The sequence below is a fragment of the Dipteris shenzhenensis genome, chromosome 27 (assembly GCF_047967505.1).
Source record: "Dipteris shenzhenensis isolate YYH24624 ecotype China chromosome 27, Dip_SZ_1.0, whole genome shotgun sequence".
In the NCBI taxonomy this organism is placed as follows: Eukaryota; Viridiplantae; Streptophyta; class Polypodiopsida; order Gleicheniales; family Dipteridaceae; genus Dipteris; species Dipteris shenzhenensis.
This window is the reverse complement of record NC_141622.1, coordinates 36076058-36098185: the sequence shown is the minus strand read 5'-3', so window position 1 is coordinate 36098185 and position 22128 is coordinate 36076058. Positions and strand designations below refer to the sequence as shown.

The following is a 22128-nucleotide window of genomic DNA, read 5'->3' as shown; positions in this document are numbered from 1 at the left end:
GAGGGAAGGAAAAGGATGATGGGAGGGTGTTGGCAGGGATGAAAGATTGGGAGGTAGGGGAGGGAAGAGTGGTTATGGAACTGATTATGAAATCATGAATGGCACAAGTTCCAAGGCAAAAAGTGTCCCTTTCACTTGTGCCAAGTTTCAAACTCCAAGAGATCTGGGTCCCATCCACACGTGTGAAAAACGACTCCATTCCACACTTGTGGGATTTAGTAGCTGCCTTGTTTGTATTTTGCACTGATCTTTTCCCTCCTATTTAATCTATCCTGTCTCAGCCCTCCAGTCTCAGCTCTCTTGACTCCCTACCTCCCTACTCTGCAACATCAGCATCCTGACCAACAACACAGGTTCATCCCCAGCATATAAGGGTACTCATCAATAGCACAACACACCCACAGATAGCTTTCAGGTCAGTATTTATGGGTTCTTCCCTTAGTCTCTACAATCTTCTTGCCTTCCATAGAAACAATCCATCTTGCATGGACATGCAAACACATTGAAATGACTGAAGGCATGTTCCAGCATGCTGCCTCATAAATTTGCAAGAAAATGCAAGGAGAAGGCTTTAGGAATTTCAAATAGCTGAAATCGCATTTTGTTGCAAATATTGAACTGTTACTTCATCCACCCCTATCATTGTGGTTTTGTGTCATGGCTGTACTCTCCTTGCATAGACTCAATCCATATTTTATTTAGTTGTAAAGACAGAGAAATCACTATAGGAATGCATATCTTCAAGTGTGATAATTGCATGTGAGGGTAAAATTGTACTTATGGGTTCTTCCTTCAGTCTGTGCACACTTCTTGCCTTCCATAGACTCAATCCATCCTGCATGGACATGCAAACACCTTGAAATGACTGAAGGTGTATTCTAGCATGCTGCCTCATGAATTTGCAGGAAAATGCGAGGAGAAGGCTTTAGGAATTTCAAACAGCCAAAATCGCATTTTGTTGCAAATATTGAACTGTTGCTTCATCCACCCCTATCATTCTGGTTTTGTGACTTTCATAGTTGTCCATGGCTGTACTCTCCTTGCATAGACACAATTCATATTGTATTTAGTTGTAAAGATAGAGAAATCATTGTAGGAATGCACCAGCATGTCACTTCAGGTATTTGTAGGAAAACGCGATTTCGAGCCGTTAGGAATTTCAAACTGTCCATATCGCGTTTTATTGCAAAATTGTCAATGTTGCTTCATCCACCCCTGTCATTGTCTTTTTGTGTCATACCATGTTTTCCATGGCTGTAATCTCTTTCCATTGCTTTGTATGCAGTTTGTCAGAGTGATAGCAAGAACCAAGTCAACTGCAAGGAAAGCTGGCAAAGGGCTAGGGCTTGCAGCAACAGCAGCTGGGGCAGGTACCAAGAAATTTAGTGTGCCTCCAAAGGGAAGAGGTGCACATGGCAGGAAGGGTAAGCCAATGAGCCTGCTCCAGCAAAAGGCCAAGAGATTGAAACATGGTGCAGGTATGCTAAGGGAGATCAGGAAGCAACAGAAAGCTATAGGCTTTGCAATCCCCAAGGCACCTTTTCAAAGACTGGTGAAAGACATATGTGATAGTTGGCACCTTGGGTTCAGGTGGAAAAGGACTGCCATTCTTTCCTTACAGGAAATGGCAGAGGATTACTTGGAAAAATATTTTGAAGATGCAATGCTGGTAGCAGCCCATGCTCACAGGGTGACTCTGATGGCCAAAGACTTCAACACTTTGTCCAGAGTGAGATGGAGGTATGACAAGATTGTTCATCTTGTGGAATGGCAGTACATAAAGATGAGAGACATATTATTAATTCCACCTACAAGGAAGTCGAAGGTAGATGAGGTTAAGGTTGTTGAAGTAACCCACTCAAAGAACACCAGAGGGAAGGCTGCTTATGAGGAGTCACTAAAGCAGCAAATAAAAGAATCAAAATATGTTATAGATGTGGAGACTGGAAAGAGGGAGCTGTAGATACAAAGAAGGTTGCAGGAGATGGGCCCTAATATAGTTGTCCATATTGAGGATGAAACTTCAGTGAATGAATTTGACTTGACAAAACCATGCTTGGCAGCATTGGCTCATAAGAATGAGTATTGCTAAGATATTATCATTCTTGCAATGCTCTAGTAAGTGTCTATTATTTTACATTTTTTTGCAAAACAATCCTCCTTGTACCTCCTTTATACCCTACCCTAATATAGAATCTTCTGTCTCAAACAGAATGTCATTGCACAATTGAGCTAGGGAGCAACATTCTCTTAATGAGATATTGACTAGCACATCACAATTCTCAACAACATCAATATCAAGAAGTTTATTTTCTGCACCAAAAGAATCTTCATCTTGATGCATTGGTACTAGTTTTGTGCCTAGCATTCGACTGCGCTTATAATAAAAAGAAAAAATAAAAGTTTGTGATGTAACCATGTACTTCAGTTGCATAGAAGGTTGGACAACCTCACAAAACATTGAACCACATGTCTTCTTATCCCAACCTTTATCCAAAAATTGTGGCATGCATGCCGAACTTGTTGCTTTAATTGTGAACATTGTTTTTGAAACCTTCACTAGAAAGGTATTAAACAAGTCCACAAAAACTATGAGAGGCATGCATAAAGAAATTTTTATTATCCTTGTGGCAATATTGGGCCTCAGATCTTTCTGTACTTCTTTGAAAAGCTTGGCCCTATATGCCTCTGTAACACTAAAATGTGGGTGAGGCCAATCCACTGAATTCCATGCTGGAAGGTCTTGTTTCCTTAACACACCATGTGTGTTAGCATTGTCCAGCAACTGATAAAAATGATCAGTAAAAAATATACCCAATTGAGCTAGCTCTATTGCACATCGACCTTGGTATTGTTGTTCTCCTATCGATCCATGCAAAACATCTATAAATCCGAGAATACAATCGATGTTTTGCCATGTCTCATACGATGAAGGGTATAAATTTGAAATAAAACAACACAAGAATGTCAATAAGCAAAGAAAGAAAGCTTCATCTTAAAAATCCATACACCTCGTAAAGAAAAAAACCACAATAGAAAAATATACAATTAGGCGTGTGTTGCAGAAGATCATTTGGATAGTCTCGCAAGACAAGTTCTTTATGCATGTACACATGCTAAATCAAAACTTCTTTCACCGATATCTTCCCTCTGGTGATTTTAAAATCTCATACTCTTCCCTTCCATGACGCCAAGAAAATGTTTTTTGTCTGGGGTCTTTTTCTTTTGCTAGGTTGCATGAGCACCCATGCTCCTTTCGAAACACTAAACCTTTCCCAAGTTCCTTCCGTTTTGACTGTACTTGAATTCTCTACCGAAGAAATAGAAGAAGCAGGTCGACGGGGTAAGGATGTGTGGTATAATTCTGCCTTCATAGCATTATCATCCACAGAGCATCTTCCACAAGTACGGCCATGGTTTTTATTCACCATGGAGACCTTGTGAATCTGTAACAATAGCAAAGTAATGTAAACAAGATAACAAATTGAAGTTTCAAGAAAGAGAAAGTGGGCAGACAGACAGTTGACAAGAAACATCTTACTCGACGCCAAACAGGATCAAGGGAGCAGTTTTGGAAAAGAAGAGGCTGCTGCACAATGAGGTAGTGGTGTAGAATGGTAGACCTTTCGAAGGAAAGGTAGCACAACATTTCAAAGTTCAAAGGAAGGTGGAAGCGGGAAGGCCCTCGTCAGATAAAATGTCAGACTAGATTCTATCTTCATGTCCAAAGATATTGTGAGAATAAAGACCAATCTCCACATTAATGTAGCACGCTTGTACCTACATAAAGTATTGTTTCTTTTTTCTATTTTCTCTTATTTTCGTGAATTTCCAACGTTACGTTGGCCCTCTATTGATTGGTCGAGAGCTTATTTTTCCAAACCGTAAAAGGCCCCAAAATGAGCTCCCTTTTTTCCTAATGCTTGCCTTAATTTAATGCACATAAACTATAGTATGCACCAATGTAATCCTACTATCACATGACTCCATCCCACTACTAAGTCCTTTTGATCTCCTGCATTAAATAATTATACAATCAAAGGACGTGCAAGGATTGCATGGGACAATATGTATTTGCATATCTTAATTAATGTACCATAATTGTACTTTATAAGTCCTGTAAGGGCTTTATTATTGCAAGCCGAATGCACATCCTATGCAAACATGAATATGGACTCATTTGTATGCAATAAATGGGAGTTAAAACGGGATCTCTTTGTGATGTATACTTTTATTGAATAAATGCACGCATATGTATAAGAAACCCGGGCAGTTAGGAAGGCTAAAAGGCTAAGACATCTCCTATAAATTTACCCTTCACAAAGTTTTAGCAAGTAATGGAAACTCAGAAATGCTTTATATGGGTGTTTTGGAATGAGGATCCGTCCTACACTCATGGTATCATAATGGCCGTATGAATGAGCCGTATACCTATGCTGTTTGACAAGTAAACCTTGAATTTCGAATTTCATACTAGAGTATGGTTACCGACAGACAAGTAAACCTTGAATTTCGAAACTCATATTAGTATGGTTACTGGTAGTAACTAGTAGTTGGCAACTGTAAGTGTATAGACTTGACGTGATGCCTGAGCTCCCAACGTGACCCTTAAAATTAAATTTTGTGGTCAAGCCAACTCCATGATCCACAGATCATGAATAAATGGTTAGTGCTACACTCGTACACGGCACGGACCACAATACTAGTTAACAAGAGCGTTCACACCTAATATATCACTCTGCATGCACTCAAACATACACTTAAACACGGCACCGACCACAATACTATTTAACAAGAGCCTCCAAAAAAAAAAAAACTATTTAGCAAGAGCGTTCAAACCTAAAATATCACTATTTAGCAACGATACTCACGGTGTGCTCTCGGGATCCGTTTAGTCATCCCACTCATCCCCCACTTGCTCTTCGCAGCTCCGTCAGCAAACATTCAACAACGGCTTTACAGCCTTCCCCTCTTCATTTGTGAGGCTTCTTTTGCCTTAGTTGTAGTCAAGATCACGATATCGTGCTGTTCTCCCTGATTACAATAGTGGATGCCATCTGCCGCGATTGGAATCGAGACGTTCTACGACTGAGTTTCCTTTCATTTCTGTTTGTATGCAGAGAGAAGTTTAAGTGCAGTTCCCATGGAGGTCGAGCTATCGAATAATGACTTCTAGCTTCTCGCGCTCAGTAGCTTCGAAATTCGTTTAGTAAGCACTCATATAGGCTGCAAGTTGAGTCCACTTGATTGTGGACAATGGATGAACTTCTTATCTGGCCAAACGATGAATTGCTCCTTTCAAGTCTTCAGAAGGCTGCCGCAGTCTGTGACCTCAAGAATGACGTCGCTCTCGACTTCAATCTGGGCAAATGTTCACCCTGCAAAGAAACACTCTTGTGGCCACGGGACTGGGAAGATCTTCAGCAGGCTAATTTGTGGCGGGCCACACTCGGGGGATACAACATAACTAGCATACCATATTCCAGCAGCGAGATCCCCCTGAATGTCCTGAACCAAAGTGCCGATTGTCCGCCCGATCTCTCTGTTAGTACAGAATGTGCCGATGGTCCGCCGGATATTTCTGAAAGTATTTCACAAAATGCGGCTCTAGAATCTCCATGGGTGGACCTCGATAAGCTCACTGGAGAAATCGACCCAATGGCTGTAGCGTTACACGAGTGCTTTCTGAATTCCTTGCCTCCGATTTCGGAAAATCAGCTACAGGTGGATTGGAAGAGAAAGAGTAGTGCTATGTCAGACAAAAACGTCCCTGTGTTCAATACCGAACTTAGAGCTGAAGCCCAAGAAAAGGTCGCAAATTCGGCAATGACGCATTCTCGGCATTCTGATGCTTCCAATGCTTCTTCGCAGGGCAAAGCAAAACGTCTCATTCCGTCGTTGCGTAGCCAGGCAGTACCTAGCCTGTGAGATTTAAGACTGCAATCTAATTTATTTGATGCATAGATCTTTGTTGATTCGTATCTTCATAAGCAGAATTTCGGAAGGCATTCATCCATAAATCTATCATGACCAATTGAAGACACTTATGTGAGACTTATACCTGCAGGAAAGCGAGGCAAACCTCCGTTCCCCCAGGATCCATAGTCAAGTTTGTTATGAAAAGCGAAGGAGAAATCGTGGACGATGGGTTCAACTGGGTCAAATATGGCCAGAAAGCCCTAAAATGTACCACTTATCCGAGGTAGCGTTTTATGCATGACAGGTTACTAGTAGGAATGTAATTATATTTGGAATGGCTAGATGCATCGTTAGTTGTAAGGGGGGAAAACTTATAAAGGAAAGGAAATAGCCCAAGGCGTAAAAATGCTCAAGCTCACATTCACACTTACAATTGCTCACATGAAGGATTCTAACATGGATGCAGAGACTATTATAGGTGTTCACACAAAGGTTGTCATGTTCGAAAGCACATTCAACGTTGCTCATTTGATGCCTCGTATGTGGAGATATCATACAAAGGAGCACATCACCACGAGTGCCCATCTCCTCTTGTAGCGCATGGATCCACCGTGCCATAAACACTTATTAGTAAGATCCAACTCCAAGTTTGCAACCTCTTAGCAAAGTTTGTATATTACTCAACAAGGCTAGTGGAAAGGCTTACATTTGCTTCCACTAAGAAATGATGGTACACATTTATAGATTTTGAAGGTTTACAAGTGTAATCCATCTACTTCTACCTTATCACACATTAAAAAAACATCCTAGATGTAATGGTGAGACCCTATATAGTATTTATTGTACTCATAATGAGGCAAGTCTTATTTTGTCTATGCATTAGAAATGAACGTCCATGTGTATAACTTCTCATAGATATTTTCTGTTTAGTTTATATCCATAAAATTTATATAGAGTCAACAGAAGTCCACTTGAATACTTTTGACTTTTTTAGATTGGCTAAATTTAACAAAGATTATCCATTTTCATTACAAATTCTTGCAACACTAGGTGACAATCATTCAAATGATTTTCATGATTTTGAATATTTTAAACTTCGATTTAACAAAATGAAGTTGTTTCTAGTTTGAGTATAGTTTTCATATTACCTATGTGTGTGCAAATTGTTGTATTGAAAGGGTAAACGTGTAAGAGTGGCTTTACCCAAATTTGAGTATGCAAATTCTCCTTATTTAAATCTTCAAAAAATTTCACAGTGTTTTGTTTTGAGAGATGGCTTTGCTATGCAGGCACTTACACTAGCCAGACATCTCATGAAGAATTTTTTCCCCCCACTTTATTTATTCGATGCAGTATCAAAAAATTGTCTAATGAAGAAAGCTTTGTAAGTTGACAAATGCAGGTTCACATTTTAACTATCAACGTCATTTTCTTATTGGTGTTTCATCTGGACTTGGATGCCCTGCTTAACTCACTCTCTCCCCCAATTTCATGACCTACCATTGTGCCTGACATGCTTGTTCTTGGTCAACTTGCTTGGCTTCCCTTAGGTTGGCATACACGACTACAACTCCCTCTTCATCAAAGACCTGGTGTGGTGCCCAACAAAAACACATGGCTCTCCTCATGCATCCAAGATTCCTCTAGTTAATGCCTACTCATGGTACTCTGTGCCAATGCTTTGGATTGTCTCATTGTTCTTTATTTTGTTTTGGGTGTATGGGGCAATCACCATTTCTAGATGGCCAGTGGCAACTCACAAACATACAAACTTAATGTTCTAGGATGCCCTGCAAAAAAATGCTTTATTGCAAGAAAGAAATTTCTTGAGGGGTAACATGTACCCTACATTATAAGTTGATAGACTCTTCCAAGATATTTTTTCTCCATAGTCATTACGGTGTTAACAAATACTTGAAGAAGAGTTCTTCTTTACAAGATTGTTTGGCCATGTAAATTTGGGCAAAGAACATCTAGTGCTAACATACTACACATATCATTATTAGCCTCTAGCTCCACTTTCAGCTTAAAAATATTAGGCACTCCAACCACGTAGCAATCATCACCTATGTCATTACAATGACACCTTGCATTATGGTAACACACCGAGTGCATTGATTCTCATATCCTTTTTCAAAACATATTCATTGTCTCATATGCTTATTACCTTTATCCTTAGATAAAGGTTTAATATAAATGTACTACAACAATTATAGATTTATGAGAGGGCATGCCTTTTTTCTAGCCCTTAATCTACTCTATGCATTCCAAGTATATCCAATTGAGCAAGGCAAGGAAACCCCCATGAGCAACCTTGGAATGCGTGGCATAATACGTGTAGTCAAATGCGAGCATGCCTATTATGTGAGAACGCTCTTGCGATTTGCACAACTATTGCCAGTGTAATGAAAGTAGTGCACGAGTGGGGCCGGTTTAGACACATTGACTTGAATGCCAGTGAGAAAGCCCGAGCAAGTTCAGGCACTTGCTCCAAAGTCAGGATTTCCTTGGTTTGGACCAGAGCTATACGCGAGAAAAGATGCATACCCTCAACCAAATGGCGCATGTTTAGACATGCCAGATTGCTATGTTGTCGGTTGGCTACTTGGCAAAATAGCCAACTTTCTCGTGGGCTATAGGTTTGCACTGTCAACTAATCAATTATACCCAGGGCATGTAATCTTGAAGCTATTATGGGATTGTAAAATCCACTTGTGCCAAAATGAGCCTCAGGGAAGGATGACAATGGACTTGTTGCTAACCAAACTACATGCACACAATATTTTTGATGACAATGTCACAATGCAACTAATCAATGATATGAAAACTTATATATAAAATGTAAAATTTGGCATCTCGTCATATCACAATTTACAAGGTGGATAGTTTTGTATTTACAGAACGATGTTGCCAGTTGGCTTGCAAACATTGTTCATTTATAAGTCGTGTACTTTTTAAATTTTTCTAAATCATATTTTGCATTGTTTTCAAATGGATGTTGGATAACATGATTGGATGTTTAGGGTATAGGGTTTGATATTTCGTCTATTGGTTGTATGACTATAATCTCATGAGACAATCTTTTACGGTTGTATGAGAACAAAATGTTGGAATGTATGTTATATGACTAATGTTATGAGCTTGTACTTTGCTACTAGGTTTAGCATTTCCAAGATCATAGGTCACGAATCACAACAATGGCATCACTATTAAGAACACCCTCTTGACCATCCACACAAGTTGAGTACCAAGCACAAGATGCACACACACACTCTAGTGAAGCGATGAAGCTCATGATGGACATGGATGATGCCACCACACAACTATCAAGGAGAGAGCAGAGAAAGGCAACTGCTATTGCCAATCCTTTCCATAACCCTGAAGCCATGAATTGGGTAGTTGTAAAGGCCCTTGTCTCGAATGACAATGTAATGGCTATATGGGATAGGAGTGGTTTAGAACTATTTACGGCGATCTTTGTTCTTCCCGAGCATTGTGAGTAGGTGCATACTAATGATTTAATTAATTGAATCTTTCATTTTTAAATATCAATTGGTACATGTACTTAAGCATAATTTCATATAATTGATGGCATTTGGCACCCATCTTTAATAGAGGTGGTTTTTCATCTCGATTGTTCTGATCCAAGATGGTGGTATGTGATCCAAGTTACACCACAAAGTAAGCAAATTTTTGAAGATAGAGATGTGGATATGGAGATGCCACTACCAATGCTAGATCCAATTGATCCAGATGGATCTAGCAAAGAAGATGAAGATCACAATATGAGCCAAGAGGAAGATGTGCATAATGACATCATACGCGAGGAAGATGGAGATCACAATATTGAGGAAGAAGATGACGATCATCAAGAATCACCCGAATTTATTCAAGAAGATGATCAAGTCTTAGGTGAATGTATGATGCCAGAGTGCGATGATGATATAGGAGATCAACTCGGTATAGAGTTGGAGGTAGACTTGTTTGGCGCACTAGGCTTGGCTTAGGATGAAGCCGTTGATGTAAATGCTCTTCATTGATTTTTTTCATCTCAAACTTGGACATGAATATATCAGCTTCAAACTTGATGTACATGCTCTTGTAGTTTTTTTCTTTCAAAGGATCAAACATGTATAAAAAGAATTTTTTTTGGTCATTGGGTAAAACTATCTTTAAAGATTGGTATACCTTACTACAAGTCTGGCAAGTGTCGCTATATAGTGACACTTTTTAGACTTTTGCAATTTTTGCCCAAATGGCAAATTGAGCTACAACATCTACTTTCTCATCATAGATAGTTGTAGTAGTAGGCAAGAACATTTGATTTGTCCATCAATGGCAAATCCATGGCAAATGACATTCTCTACATACCAATCTTGCATGCACAAACACTCCAAAGCAAAAAACATGCACAGTTATGTGGTAGCATGCAGACCATTGGATCTATGATGGGGGTATGGCAGACCATGCATTTTGGACCCTGTTGCATAACAGGATAGGCATCCAATTTAACTATTGCATCCATCATTACCACAATCTTTCTCTGTACATGGTGAGGTATCTTCTCGATTGCTTCCTACCTTATCCTAAGGCTGCAAATGTTCTCTTTCATCTCCTCAACTCTCTGCTCACTCCATGCAACAGCTTCATCTGATTACCTCAGCATCTCTTGAAGCTACTTAAATTGCTCAAAAAGATCAATATGGGCCGTTTCCAAGACGTCCGCTCTTGTTTGGAAATCTCTCACAACAATGGATTGCTTTTCAAAACTTTCAAAAGTCACTGCAAGCTCATGCATAACCCTATTATAATCTTGTTGTAGGGTCTTGTAGCTTAATCTTTGAACTTCCACTAGTGTTTCTAGATTGCAAGCCCCACTATGGCTTCTACAACTGGCTCCACCATAGATTCTCTCTGCATCTTTCCTAGCTTGGAGAGCTGCCTCATTGTCTTCTCCACCGTGGCTACGCTTTGCCCCATCCTTCCTGGCCTTGAAGCTCTCTCACAGCTCCTGCATCACCATTCCAACCTTTGCATTCTCCCTTTTTAGTTCCTCCATCAATTGGTATTTTTCAATGTTCAATGCATTCTCCATGTTGCAGATTTGTTTGTAAAGAGCCTCCTTTTTGGCTCTCTGATCTTCAAGATCCTTTAGCATCATTGCTAGCTCATTGTCTGTGATGTCCCCGTCAGTTCTAACTTCTTCAATCCTATCTCAGAGCTCCTTGATAAGCTTCTTTGCTTCTTCTCTTCTATGCCTTTTCATGTCAACCATGCCATTTTTATAGTGGCCTCAGCTTTCTTTCATGCCTCTAAGGCCATCACTTCTACCTCCTCTACCTTGGCTTATGCCCCCTTTCTTAGAATTTCCTCAAGTTGTGCTACCTTTGCTACATCGGTGGCTTTCTTTTGTAGAAAAGTTGCTTTTTGAAACATTTTCTTATCGTATTGCTCAAAATCCCTTTGAGGGTAGATGTCATCATGTGCATTGCACATTAAGAAAAAAGGAAGCTTATTTTGGGGCCTTTTAGCCTTGAAGGAAAATAGCCCTCCACCAAATCAAAGGAGAGCCAAAGTAACGTTGAAAAACCCAGAAAAAAAAAACCCATTCAATGAGGACACTTGACCTGCTTTATTATATCTGACATGCCCGGGTGTAAAATTTGGTATTTCTGACATCATTGACATGTCTAGAGAGGGACAACATCCACAGAAAGACTTTTGAAATGCCAAAAATGGGTCCCCTTGGGTTAAAAAAAGGCAAAAAAGGATTAGAAAGCCACTTGTACAAGTGAAAGAGATTTGAAAGGTTGGACTAACCTGTCAAATCACTTTCATTTGTACAGGTGGCTTTCCGAGCGTTTTTTGCCTTTTTTTAGCCTCCAAGGCCCATTTTTAGTGTTTCAAAGTCTATTTAGGGGTTTTGGCCCGTTGTGAACATCCGATGATGTCAGAAATACCAAATTTTGCACTGTACATTAGTGGGGTTATGCCATATTTTAATGTTTTAGAGAAAAGAAAAATGAAGAAATCGTGAATTTCTCTCAGGCCCCCAAAATGAACTCCCTTTTTTCTTAATGACTCCATTGGACTGAGATGACAATTTTGATTTGCCATCCATGCAATTCTTCAGGTTGGTTATCATGCTCTTAGATATCACCCTTGAGAAAGAAACGTCACATCCTTTCAATTGCTCTACTATTGCTTGAACCTGCCAATACTTCATGGTTCCTCTCGTATCAAGAAAGAAGTGCATTGTCTTCTTCAACACATCTTCGAGGTTTGTTGGCAAGCTAGAAATCATGACTCTACCATCTTTATTGATTTGAGCATTGGGGCATACATCTAGAATATCACATGTCTTCCACTGCTTCTCAAAGAAGTGTGAGCCTTGCAAATCACCTCCAAGAATTTCTAGCACATTTTCAATCATGCTTTCAGTGATGGTAATCTTTTGACCTTGACAGACTATTTGCCCCTCCATGTTCACCTCTTGTACCAACTTGGTGAAGTTGCTCAGAGCATCCAAATTGGGCTTTTGAAGAGTGAGTGAGGAGCTCCCAGATGTCACGATTTCAAGATCAAGGGAGGAGAGGCTCTCATACTCTACTGTAGAGGAGGAGGAAAGATTGTGTGAGGAGCTCTTGAATTGTGCGGGGGTAGAGGAAAGATCATGTGAGGAGCTTTTAGACTATACAGATACATTTTGGAGCTCAGTGTGTCCAAGGGAATCCATTATGAGAGGGGATAGAAGTTGCACGAAGAGTGCAAGGGAGAAAGAAACGATCGAGAGGGATCATAAGACAAAACAGTAAAGGAAATGGAATAATGGAGGCTTAAGTTTGCAATTCGAGTGCAAGGGAGAAAAAAATGGTCAAGATGTATAGAAGACAAAATTGTGAAGGAAATGGAATAACTAAGGCTTAATTTTGTAGCCAAACGAGAAGGAACAATCAAGATGAGGACCACCTTGATGGTTGGTTCGAATTTTGATTAATGCAAGGCAGCAATAGTACTACCTTGCATGGTAATGAGTGATTAGAGGTGATTAGATTTCATGATTTATGTGTGTAGATTGTGGTAATTATTGCCATATTCTTCCGTCAGTGGTGGTCTAATATTACTAGCCACGTCTATGGTAGTGGCTAAGATTCCACCGGGCTAGTAGTTAATTCTCAGCCACCACAATGGCTAGCAATTACTCATCTACCAATTACCACCACCGGGCTTGCATGCATAATTACTACAAGTGTAGTAAATTACTAGTCACTAGGCTTGCATGCTCAGTAGAGTGCATGGTAATGAGTTATTAGACGTGATTAGGCTTCATGATTTACATTTGTGGTAATTACTTTCCGATGGTGGTGGATCTCATCAACCACGTCTATGGTGGCTAAGATTCAACTAGGGCTAGCAGTTAGTTACTGGCCACTACATTTATTTCTCATTTATTTGCATAAAAGTTTCAAACCTTGGTGAATGTTTTAAACATTTATTTTCATTAAAACATACAAATTTTGACCCAAAAGTTTAGCTTCTTAACGAAACTAACTTTAAAAAATCATCCATGCTTCCGCCCCTACTCTGCTTTGCTCCATGCTCCCTCCTCCAACTCTCGTCACTCATCTGCTCCCTTGCTCATCTGCTCCACTCCTCACCCACTCATCTCCACCATGCCTATTGTAACACTACTGCCACCCCTTGATGCAACGTGATCCCAATGTTATCTGGCTTCTCATATAAGGTGATTGTGTTGCACTCTATAGGACTAGAAACGTTGGCTATTTTGGACATGCTTCATTACCTCAGTCAATTCCCCCCACATTTGCATGTCACCAGGTTGGATGACATGCTCACAAAGGGCCTCTATATTGTTGTATTGTATGGGTGTCAACGAAGCCCTCAGGAATTTCACAACAAAGTACTCTCATCTTGTTGGGGGTGTCATAATCTGATTCCTAAAAATGTGCATGATCTTTGGCCTCTCCATTGTCTTCTCTATTGGCTCCCTAAAATATTCGATTGCAACAAGCTGGGTTGGTGGCAATACTGAGCTGTACAAATTTCCTCTTTCTCAATGAGGCTTATAACCACTCAGCAATGGCTAGATGTAATCTTTTGGCCTCTAAGACTCTCAGCAATCTTTTGGCTCTTTGGATGTAATCTTTTGGTCTCTAAGACTCTCAATAATTGCTGAGTTTTTACATTTATGTAATCTCTTTTGTTTAATGTCAAGCTCTCAATATGCACTTTTGTTAATTTTTATATTTGACTGGTTATGGTTGCTATATATAATCTTTTGGCCTCTAAGGCTCTCAACAATTGCTGAGTCTCTTTAAATTTAAGATCTTCATGATGAGAACATACATCCAATATCATATATGAGCTTATTGATTAAGTAGCTATGATTACTTCTGTTACCACAAACAATTTTGTATATATATCAGTATTACACAAAATATTTGTTCAAATCATCCATGGATGATTTTTCCAAGTTATCTTCGTTAAGAAGCTCAATTTTTATATTTTTGTCAAAATTTTATATGCCCTAATAAAACAAATGTTCAAAAAATTCGCCACAGGACTTGAAACTTTATGAAAAAATATTTAAAGTTTCACCAAGATTTACATTTTTTAACTTCAAAATTCAAAAGAAAATATATAAAAGTCTACTACATTCTATCAATATTGTGTGAAACTAAAACAATGAGCTTAATAAACTTTTGCCAAGATTTTATATTAATATATAAGCATAGATTCAATAAAAACATCCATGAAATCATCTCCAAAAATGATCTAAAGCATTCTCATATGTCCCCCAAATATAGAAAGCAAGATTTAAATAAGCTTATGCATTCTCATACTTCAACCAATTAAGTGGGTAGTAGATGGTCGGTTTCTAATAGTAATTAGTGCTCAAAATAATTGAATATTTATAAGAGCTACTTGATGCATAAACTCATACAATGTATCACTTGTTTCCCAAACACTAATAAAGACAAAAGTAGATGTGTTTACATGGAATGTACAACCTCCTATTGCATGAAGTCATTTAAACACCTTTCAAAACATAACTTTTTGTGTGTAATGGAAAAAATACATTGTATTTAGATAATATATTTTCTCTAGGGTCACTTTTCCATTAAGACATTGATCCTTTTGAGTTCTATGACAAAAATATTCACTTCCAACTTTGATCTCTACTCCACTAGGTTTCCATATCTTTTAGTGCCCTAAATGACTGGGCATTGGTCCAGGTCATTATTTGCTTGGGTGTAGCCATTTTTGGTGAGCTTCAGGGACTTTTATGTATATGGGTATCTTGCATGACCCATAACTTATGCATTGCTCAATGGAATTCGGAAAACTTTGTCTTCAAGTTGTAGTACACATTCCAAACTTGAACATGAGAGTAAAAATTTATGGAATAATGTTGCCTCTTTCCCATGGCTTTTGTAGGAAGAGCAAGATATTCTCAATATGTAGGGTTTCGAGGATTTTTGTCACCTACAAATATATCGGGGTTGTCGTTTGTAGTATACGTGTAGCTTAGGACCTTGAGTCGTATTTCAGTGAGAGACGTAGGCTTAAGTGTGGTAAGCAAACATAGTGCATGCATGTGTAAAAGGAATGTGTATCATCATGATTGAGGTAATGAAGGCTTTCGTCTTCATTGGGGGTTACAGGGTTTAGGAGGAGTTTAAGGGTTAGGAGGAGGTTCCTGGGTTTAGAAGAGGTTCCAGGGTTAGAAGGAGTTCCAAGGTTTAGAAGGAGGTCCAAGGTTTAGAATGATGTTCCAAGGTTTAGAGAGAGGTTCCAAAGTTTAGAAGGAGGTTCCAGAGTTTAGAAGAGGTTCCAAGGTTTAGAGTAGAGTACATGGTGGAGATCTCGTCTCCCTTATAGATCATGGAGATTAAGGGTTGAGGAGCTAAGGGTTTAGGGAGAGCATAGGAGTGGGAGAGGAAGAAGGTATAAGAGCATGGGGGAAAGAAGAGAGAGGAGGGAGGAGGAGAAGGAGGAGAAGGAGGAGGAGGAGGGAGGAGGAGAAGGGAGGATGAGGGAGGAGGAGGAGGAGGAGGGAGGAGGAGGAGGAAGAGGGAGGAGGAGAAGGGAGGAGGAGGAGGGAAGAGGAGAGGGAGAGGATGGGTTGCAAGGTTAGAGGAGAGGGGAGGAGGAGTTGCAAGGTTAGGACATGCTTTTGGACGTGGAGTGCAAGGAAGCATGGATACCTGAGACAATTGCTTGGAATACCAAAGTAGAACTCAACACAATGCCCCAAAGAGTGTGGGCTTCATTCCATTATGGGGTATTTATACAAGTTGGAGAGCTTCTCTCTCTGCATGTAGGAATTGTAAGACATACTCTCTCTACATGTAGAACTTGCATATAGAAGTTGCATGTAGGAGTTGCATGTACAACTCACATGTAGAACATGCATGTAGGAATTGCATGTAGGACTTGCATGTAGGACTTGCATGTAGAACTCGGATGTAGGAGTTGCATGTAGAATTTGCATGTAGAACTCGCATGTAGGAATCCCATATAGGACTTGCATGTAGGACTTGCATGTAGGACTTACATGTAGAACTCGCATGTAAGACTTGCATGTAGGACTCACATGTAGGACTTGCATGTAGAACTCGCATGTAGGAGTTGCATGTAGAAGTTGCATGTAGAGCTCGCATGTAGGAGTTGCATGTTAAACTCGTATGTAGAACTTACATGTAGAACATGCATGTAGAACTCGCATGTAGGACTTGCATGTAGAACTCGCATGTAGGACTTGCATGTAGGAGTTGCATGTAGAACTCGCATGTAGGGGTTGCATATAAAACTCGCATGTAGGAATCGTATGTAAAACTTGCATGTAGAACATGCAAGTTGGATTTCTAAGAGGGATTCTTTCTAGCCTTATGCAAGTACAAGCGGAGCTTTACCGCTACTCTAACATACATTCTGTTCTACCTAAGTCCATGTTGGCAAAGAGACAACATATTCTCGGATCCATTTTATTACCCATCCTTGGGTTATGGCTTATTTTGATTTCAGAGTTGGGATGCCATGTGCATAACCTAGTGGCTGTTGAGCTTGTCGAATGCAAGTCGTTCCTGCTATAATGCTTTTATACCATACAATTTATGGTATGTAGCCAGGAAGCTTATCTCCTCTTGAGGAGGGGTAGACGATTGTGAATTTTAGAGGGGATCTCGTTGCTGAGGCTGCGGACTCTGCCATCGAATCTTCTTGGGTAAAGAGGCTGCAGACTCTACCATTGAATTTTCTTGGGAAGAGGTTTGGCGAGGATCTCGTTGTTGAGGCTGGTAATTCTTGCTATCTTGCATACATGTTGGATGCGATTACACCCGTATCATTGAGCTTGTAGATAAGTTTGTATGCAAGTATGATTAGGAGACGCCTGTGATGTTTAGCGAGGGTCTCATTGCTGAGGCTGCAGACTCTTTTATCAATTCATCTTGAGTTTTGGCATAGCTTCTTGTCATGCTTGTGAATTCATTGCATGCTTTGAGAGTATGGAATGAAAGTGTGTGATACTATTATTGATGCAATCTATTATATGCCTATGCAAAATCGTGTGAGTGCACGTGATGTGTCTAACTATATGCTTATTTGTGGGATTTAATAGGGAAACTAAGACTCAATCATCCCTAATATGAAATTGATTAGGTCTTCCTAAATGTGCAAAAACGTGCATATGCGAGTGACTGTGCATGTAACAATCTAGTGCAAACTATATGTGCAAAAACGTGCATATGCTAGTGAGTGCTCGTGATACAATCTAATCCTAACTACGGAAGACTTGGTTTTCCAAATCTTCATTTTTGTCGGGGATGGCTTGCGTGTTGAAGTAGTAGCACTTTGGTCAGCTCCCTTGATCAACCGGTTTATTATTGTGTTGAATTGGACTCCATCCAATGTTTTTAGCAGCACAACTCCGATGGGATTCATCTTTCTTACTCAGTAGGGTCCTTGACCTAGATACTTCAGTTTCCCCTTGTGTACTTTGGCATTATATAATAGGACCAAGTCACCTTCCTTGATGTCTTTAGCTTTAAGATTTCTGTCAAACCATGCCTTTCTTCTGCATTTTTTTGTTGTCATGTCATGGTAGGTGACTAGTCTTGTTTCTGTACAATTCTCCAATTGATAGAATCTTTCTTTCAAGGATTCATGGTCTCCCATGCGTTCCTATACTACTATGCATAGGCTTGGTATTACAAATTCTAGTGGGACCACAGGTTTTTTTATTGTTGTGCATGATACTAAGATAAACACGGTGTTTTATGCTTTATCGACAATGCAAAGCATTCCCATGGGTACAATTCTTTGCATGCACCTTAACATGGGTAGAATTTTCTTACATGCAAAGTGGAGCTCTCATCCCATAAGCACTTGTTGGAATAACATACCTAGGATCGTGTTTTTTGACGGTTGTGCATGACACTAAGGCCAAAATGGTATTTAATGCTCCCTCGACCATGCAAAGCATATCCCATGGAAAAAATACTTTGAATGCACCTCAAAAGTGGTGGTATTGAGTTGCATGCAAAGTGGTACAATAATCTGATAAGCACTTGTTTGAATAACACACCTAAAAGCGTGTTTTTTAATGGTTGTGCATGACATTGAGGCACAAATGGTGTTCAATGCATGATATACCATGCAAAGCATATCCGATGGGAAAAATACTTTGCATGCACCTCAAACTAGGTGTTATTGAGTTGCATGAAAAGTGTCTTGTCTATCCGATAAGTATTTGATCGTATAACACACCTAGGAGCGTGTTTTTTTACGGATGTGCTTAACACTAAGGTAAATACGTTATTTAATGCTCAATCGACCATGCAATGCATATCCGATGGGCACAATACTTTACCTACACCTCAACATAGGTGGCATTAACGTGTTTGCAAAGAGGAACATCCATCCAATAAGTACTTGGTCAGATAACGCACCTAAGAGCATGTTCTTTTACGTATGTGCATAACACTAGGGCAGAAATGGTGTATAATGCGTGATAGACCATGCAAAGCATATCCAATGGGCATAATACTTTGTATTCATCTCAACCTAGTTGAAATTGACTTGCGTACAAAGTGGATCCTCCATCTGGTAAGTACTTGTTTGAATAACACACCTAGGACTGTGTTTTCTTATAGTCGTGCATGACACTAAGGCAAAAATGGGGTTTTATGGTTGATCGACAATGCAAAGCATATCCGATGTGCACAATACTTTGCACTCACTTTAAACTAGGTGGAATGGACTTAGGTGCAAAGTTTCATGCCCATCCCATAAGTACTTGTTCAAATAACACATCTAGGACCGTCTTTTTCTACAGTTGTGCATGACACTAAGGCAAAAACGGTGTATAATGTGTGATTGCCTATGCAAAGAATATTCGATTGGCACAATTATTTGCATATGCCTCAACCTCTGTTGAGTTTCATGCAAGGTGACGCACCCATACCATAAGTACTTTTCCAGATAACACACCTAGGAGCGCATTTTTTAATGGTAGTTCATATCACAAGGAGGAAAAATGGTGTATAATGCGTAATTGAAAATGTGAATCATATTTGATGGGCACAATGCTTTGCATGCAATGAAAACTAGGTGGTATTGACTTGTGTGCAAAGAGGTTTCCCCATCCACTAAGCACTTCTTCAAATAACACGTGCCTAGGATCGTGTTTTTACGGTTGGGCATGACACCAAGGCGAAAATAGTATTTAATGCTCCCTCAACGATCCAAAGCATATCCGACGGGCACAATACTTTGCATGTGCCTGAAAATCCATGTCATTGAGCTGCATGCAAAGTGGCACACCCATTCGATAAGCACTTGGTTGGATAACACATTTAAAAGCATGTTTTTTAATGGTTGTGCATGACACTAAGGCACAAACGGTGTTTAATGCTTCATATACCATGCGAAGCATATCCGATGGCCACAATACTTTGCATGCACTTCAAACTAGGTGTTAATGGGTTGCATGCAAAGTGGTGTGTCCATCCTATAAGTACTTGATTGGATAACACTCCTAGGACCGTGTTTTTTTATGGATTTGCTTAACACTAAGGCAAAAACGGTATTTAATGCTCAATCGACCATGCATAGCATATCCAATGGGCAAAATACTTCTCATACCTCAACCTAGGTGGTATTGAATCTTTTGCAAAGAGGCACACCCATCCAATAAGTACTTGGTCGGATAACACCCCTAAGAGTGTGTTTTTTTATGGATGTGCACAACACAGGGAAAAATGGTGTATAATGCAAGATCGACCATGCAAAGCATATCCGATGGGCACAACACTTTGCATGCACCTCAACCTAGTTGAACTTGACTTGCATGCAAAGTGGAGGCCCCATTCCATAAGTACTTGTTTGAATAACACTCCTAGGATCGTATTTTTTTATGGTTGTGCATGACACTAATACAAAAATGGTGTTTTATGCTTTATCGACAATGCAAAGCATATCTGATGGGAAAAACTATTTGCACGCACCTTAAACTTGGTGGAATCTACTTGCATGCAAAGTGGAGCTCTCATCCCATAAGCACTTGTTGGAATAACACACCTAGGATCGTGTTTTTTTACGGTTCTGCATGACACTAAGGCAAAAATGGTATTTAATGCTCTCTCGACCATGAAAATCATATCCGATGGGAAAAATACTTTGGATGCACCTCAAAATTGTTGATATTTAATTGCATGCAAAGTGGTACAACAATCCGATAAGCACTTGGTCGAATAACACACCTAAAAGCATGTTTTTTATGGTTGTGCATGGCACTGAGGCACAAACGATGTTTAGTGCGTGATATACCATGCAAAGCATATCCAATGGGAACAATACTTTTCAGGAACCTCAACCTAGGTGTTATTAATTTGCATGAAAAGTTTCTTATCAATCTGATAAGTACTTGATTATAACACACCTAGGAGCATGTTTTTTTTACGGATGTGCTTGACACTAAGGCAAAAATGGTATTTAATGCTCAATCGACCATGCAATGTATATCTGATGGGCACAATACTTTACCTACACCTCAACATAGGTGCCTTTAACTCGTTTGCAAAGATGCATAGCCATCCAATAAGTACTTGGTCGGATAACACTCCTAAGAGCGTGTTCTTTTACGGATGTGCATAACACTAGGGGAAAAACGGTGTATAATGTGTGATAGACCATGCAAAGCATATCCGATGGGCATAATACTTTGCATTCATCTCAACCTAGTTGAAATTGACCTACATGCAAAGTGGATTCCCCATCCGGTTTGAATAACACACCTAGGACCGTGTTTTCTTATGGTTGTGCATCACACTAAGGCAAAAATAGTGTTTTATGCTTGATTGACAATGCAAAGCATATCTGATGGGCAGCATACTTTGCAAAAACCTTAAAATAATTGACTTACGTGCAACATGTCCCTCCCATCCCATAAGTACTTGTTCAAATAACACATCTAGGACCGTATTTTTTGACGATTGTGCATGACACTAAGGCAAAAATGGTATTTAATGCTCCCTCAACCATGAAAAGCATATAGGATGGGAATAATACTTTTCATGCACCTCAAAAGTGGTGGTATTGAGTTTCATGCAAAGTGGTACACCAATCCGATAAGCACTTGGTCGGATAACACACCTAAAAGCGTGTTTTTTAATGGTTGTGCATGACATTGAAGCACAAATGGTGTTTAATGCCTGATATACCATGAAAAACATATCCTATAGACACAATAATTTGTACGCTTAGGTGTTATTGAGTTTCTTGCAAAGTGGCGTGTCCATCCGATAAGTACTTGATCAGATAACACACCTAGGAGCATGTTTTTTTACTAATGTGCTTGACACAAAGGCAAAAATGGTATTTAATGCTCAATCGACCATGCAATGCATATCCGATGGGCACAATACTTTACCTGTAGCTTAATTAGGTGGTATTGACTTGTTTGAAAAGAGGCACACCCATCCGATAAGTACTTGGTCGGATAACACACCTAAGAGTATGTTTTTTTATGGATGTGCATAAGACTAGGGAAAAAACGGTGTATAATGTGTGATCGAACATGAAAAGCATATACGATGGGTACAATACTTTGCACTCACCTCAACCTAGTTGAACTTGACTTGCATGCAAAGTGGAGCCCCCATCCGATAAGTACTTGTTTGAATA

At 39.6% G+C, this 22128-nt stretch overlaps 1 protein-coding gene across 1 annotated transcript; it reads left to right on the top strand.

Moving 5' to 3' along the window:
- The first annotated feature begins 4915 nt into the window (after positions 1 to 4915).
- LOC147884232 (WRKY transcription factor 28-like) lies at positions 4916 to 6539 on the top strand. The gene is made up of 4 exons (XM_087398165.1): positions 4916 to 4979; positions 5121 to 5924; positions 6068 to 6202; positions 6386 to 6539. The coding sequence occupies exons 2-4, from the start codon at positions 5257 to 5259 to the stop codon at positions 6537 to 6539; spliced, it is 957 nt and encodes a 318-aa protein (XP_087254291.1). The 5' UTR covers positions 4916 to 4979; positions 5121 to 5256.
- The last annotated feature ends 15589 nt before the right edge of the window (positions 6540 to 22128 follow it).